The 3,360-nt window shown below is 36.3% G+C and overlaps 1 protein-coding gene across 2 annotated transcripts; it reads left to right on the forward strand.

The window, feature by feature from the left end:
• The first annotated feature begins 2,127 nt into the window (after positions 1 to 2,127).
• On the forward strand, positions 2,128 to 3,354 carry LOC110115396. 2 transcript variants are annotated; one of them, XM_028699005.1, is made up of 2 exons: positions 2,128 to 2,398; positions 2,545 to 2,685. In XM_028699005.1, exons 1-2 carry the CDS (start codon positions 2,207 to 2,209, stop codon positions 2,575 to 2,577), a joined length of 225 nt encoding a protein of 74 aa, XP_028554838.1. In that variant the 5' UTR covers positions 2,128 to 2,206; the 3' UTR covers positions 2,578 to 2,685. The 2 variants fall into 2 exon arrangements, with proteins under 2 accessions (XP_028554838.1, XP_020704269.1); XM_020848610.2 differs by having other exon boundaries at positions 2,132 to 2,398; positions 2,540 to 3,354.
• The last annotated feature ends 6 nt before the right edge of the window (positions 3,355 to 3,360 follow it).

Below are 3,360 nucleotides of genomic sequence, written 5' to 3' on the forward strand. Positions count from 1 at the left end.
CCTTAACACCAAGAGGAAAATAGCCAAAAGGTAATTCCATTAATTCGTTGAAATCTGCCTCTTCAAGGATTACATCATCTTCATTCCTTGAAGAGGAGGAGCCAGGGAAAAACTTCTGGACTTTCCTTACATCTCCGTCTAAGTTAGGGGAATCCTTAGTTACTAACCCTGAGACTCTGTCAATAGACAGTGGGGTTAAGGCTAAGGATTTAACTACCCTATTAAGCTTATCATACATACTCAATTCAGGCTCATCACTTTGAGGTTAGATTTGTTGCGACACTCTTGGTCGCCAATAGGGTGAATCTAAGTGAGATCAGATCAAACATATAGGAGGATTGCGTATTTTTATAGGTCAAAAGCATTTTTCGCATCTTCTAAGAGGCTTGCGTACACGAACTCCAGAACTGCTTATGTCGTTTAAACCTCCTTTTGAAGTTCATTAAATAACAGAATACCACTTATGATTTCAAGTTCGTGAATAACATTGGCCGGTATTCTCTCTTTTCATTTTCAATGGGAAGGGCGTACCCTTGCACAAAACGAGTAGGGATAGTGACAGTTCTTGTCGGAGCCAACGGGCTTACTTGGGGTCGTTAGTTCTTTGTGCGTCTTGGTTCTAGCCAGTTATTTGTGCTTACTTTGAGTCTGTAACATTCTCATTATGGGTCAGAGGACTAAAACACTTGAACAGAACTAAAAGGACGGGCTGCGAGGCTTATTAAATGTGATTATCAATATATTAATTCGCAGCGCTGTTCTTCATGTCCTTGACCTTTAGATTGGTTAACTGCAGCAACAAGGTGAAAGACGGCACACGAAAACTTAGGCAACATTTGGCTCAATGCGGGACAATTTGAGCTAGAACGTATTGAACTTTAGTAGCCAATCGTGTATTAATACACTTCGATATAAAGAACATGGGACGTATGAGGCTTCTGATTTCAATGCGCAATAAACTAAAATGGGCTTTCAATTCTAGTGCAGTATTGACTGCTGGATTGTACTTCTGCTGGCATTTTCACAAGCAGAAAGATGGACATGGAGATTTAGGAAAATAATCAGTATATTAGACGAGATACTCAATCAAGATTTTATATATTTAGATAGGATTTAATAGTTTTAATCACGTCAATTATTATCAGCGTTTTGCTTACCGGCTTTCTTTCTGAAAAGGCACATTATAGAAAATTTCAGTTCAATAAAATTTCTGGATTAAATTGCTTTAGTAAGATATACAGAACGCATTGTAGGTAAGTAACCTATACACTTATTTTAATATACAGTAGGCTTTGTGCTTTTACTATTTTTAGATCTTTTTCTTATCCAACATTAGTGGTCGGGGGAGCCATATTGTAAGATATTCGCTTACATTGAAACCTTTTGATTTTCTACTGAGTTTTCCGTGTCCTAATGTGATCTCGTACGCCTGCATGCTAATATAGAATTAAATTTTGGTGACTAAAAATCTCATGGGACCAATTCGACCAACTTTTAAATAATGTGAAATATTTAGTTAACCTTGATGCTATGTGGTGCAAAACATTAAGGTAGAAATAACGTGAAAAGAGGAGGGAAGGGAGCCAAAGGATTTGCCATACATATCAAGAATACTTTTATTTATGATTCTGATCCACTCAATTTAATACTGTTTTAATAGATATGATTTTATAATAAGCCAATTTAATTTTAAATATTGATCATCGATGATAATAAAATAAAATATGGTTATGTAAAACACACACTTTTTTTAGCGGTTATAATATGTATATTCAGTCAAGCATAGTACACGTAACTATGTAGTTTTAATTTTATTTTTTTTAGAAATATTTGACATAATATATCCCTTTATACGGGAGATCGTTATGACTTTATAATATCTTATTTATATATCTAACATTTAAAATTTTCATATTACATGCATACCATTTTATATTATTTTAATATTAAATATACCAATTATATTTATATATTTATTTATACCCAAAACTTTATTTTTAATCTAGTAGGATGAAAACTGAAGGTTATGCCGCTAAATCTGAAAGACAAAAAATTAATTAGGCCGAGAAGAACAGAAGTTTATATGCTTGAATTGGGCTGGGCTTTATGAGAATTTTAACACGCAACTCAAGGCTTTCTTATTTTCGGGTTTCTGCAATATGTAAAAAAAAACAGGTAAAAGATCAGTTAGGTCGAGAAATCGAAGATGGACAAAGCAAGAGAAGCCTTGACCGTGGGAGAAGAGGACTCGCGTGTTCTCACTAAGCTGGAAGTTCGCCCCCACCGCGCCGGTGATGACGCCAGTTTCTACGAAGGTTTCGCTCTCCGAGGACTACGTGTCGAAACCATCAGTCCAGGCTACCTCTCCTGCTCCTTCAAAGTTCCTCCTCGCCTCACCGTGAGTTACTGTTATCACGGACATAGAAAACCCCCCTCGTCTTTTGTGTTTCAGCCTAGTTATTCCTCCCTTTCGTCCCCGGCCTTTTCGTAACCCTAAACCTCATGATGCTATTAGTATATAAATCCCGATTGGATGCAGGACAGGAATGGGAACATGTCGTTAGGGGCTATCGCTAATTTGGTTGATGAGGTGGGAGGGGCAGCCATGCATGCTGACGGCCATCACATGAAGGTCTCTGTCGACATATCCATCTCTTTTCTCGCCAACGCTAAGCTTCATGTCGGTAATATGAGTCCACCTTCCTTAAACTTTTACTCTTTTTAATATTTGCTTTTCTTTATAAGTATGCAACTATTACACTATGATTTGGAGTTAGAATTCAAAATTAGGGTGAAAAGAAAGGAATTCGAAATAAAAGTGGATTGCTTTTTTAAATTTTAGTTTAATGGCTCATTTGGTTGACTATAGATGAAAAGTGATGTGGGAAATTTATCATTAGATCGTTAGAAGAAGAGGATGCTTGAAGGATTTCCAAGATCAAGAGAATAAATCAAGCTCAAAGGCTTCAATTCATATAATATTCATCAATTGCCTTTTTCCTACTACAATAATTATATTTATAAACTAGGGAGAACATTCTAGAATGCATATAACAAACATGTAACAAACTTAGATAAGTTATTCATAAGGGATTATTTAGCTAATGATGTTCCACATCATACTCCCCTAGCATCAAAAGAACTAGACTCCGTCGAGACGTTTCATCGATGGGGAGGTAAGTGTAGAGAACATAAGCAATCCTCCTGGGTCGAAGATTTTGAATACCCACAAAAGATTTTTCAGCAATCATAATAAAGCATGAATACCATAATAAACCATATCCTTGTTGTGCTTACAGAGGATCCCAAGGATCGTGGCAGAATTTTCCTTAGCCTTTGAAGAACCCGTCTTAGAAGATG

The sequence above is a fragment of the Dendrobium catenatum genome, unplaced genomic scaffold (genome assembly GCF_001605985.2).
Source record: "Dendrobium catenatum unplaced genomic scaffold, ASM160598v2 fragScaff_scaffold_133, whole genome shotgun sequence".
Lineage (NCBI taxonomy): Eukaryota > Viridiplantae > Streptophyta > Magnoliopsida > Asparagales > Orchidaceae > Dendrobium > Dendrobium catenatum.

Coding starts and splice junctions, on each gene's coding strand:
- LOC110115396 (XM_020848610.2), top strand. CDS start 2,207: ATGGACAAAGCAAGAGAAGCCTTGACCGTGGGAGAAGAGGACTCGCGT. Junction 2,399..2,539: donor AAGTTCCTCCTCGCCTCACC/GTGAGTTACTGT, acceptor GATTGGATGCAG/GACAGGAATGGGAACATGTC.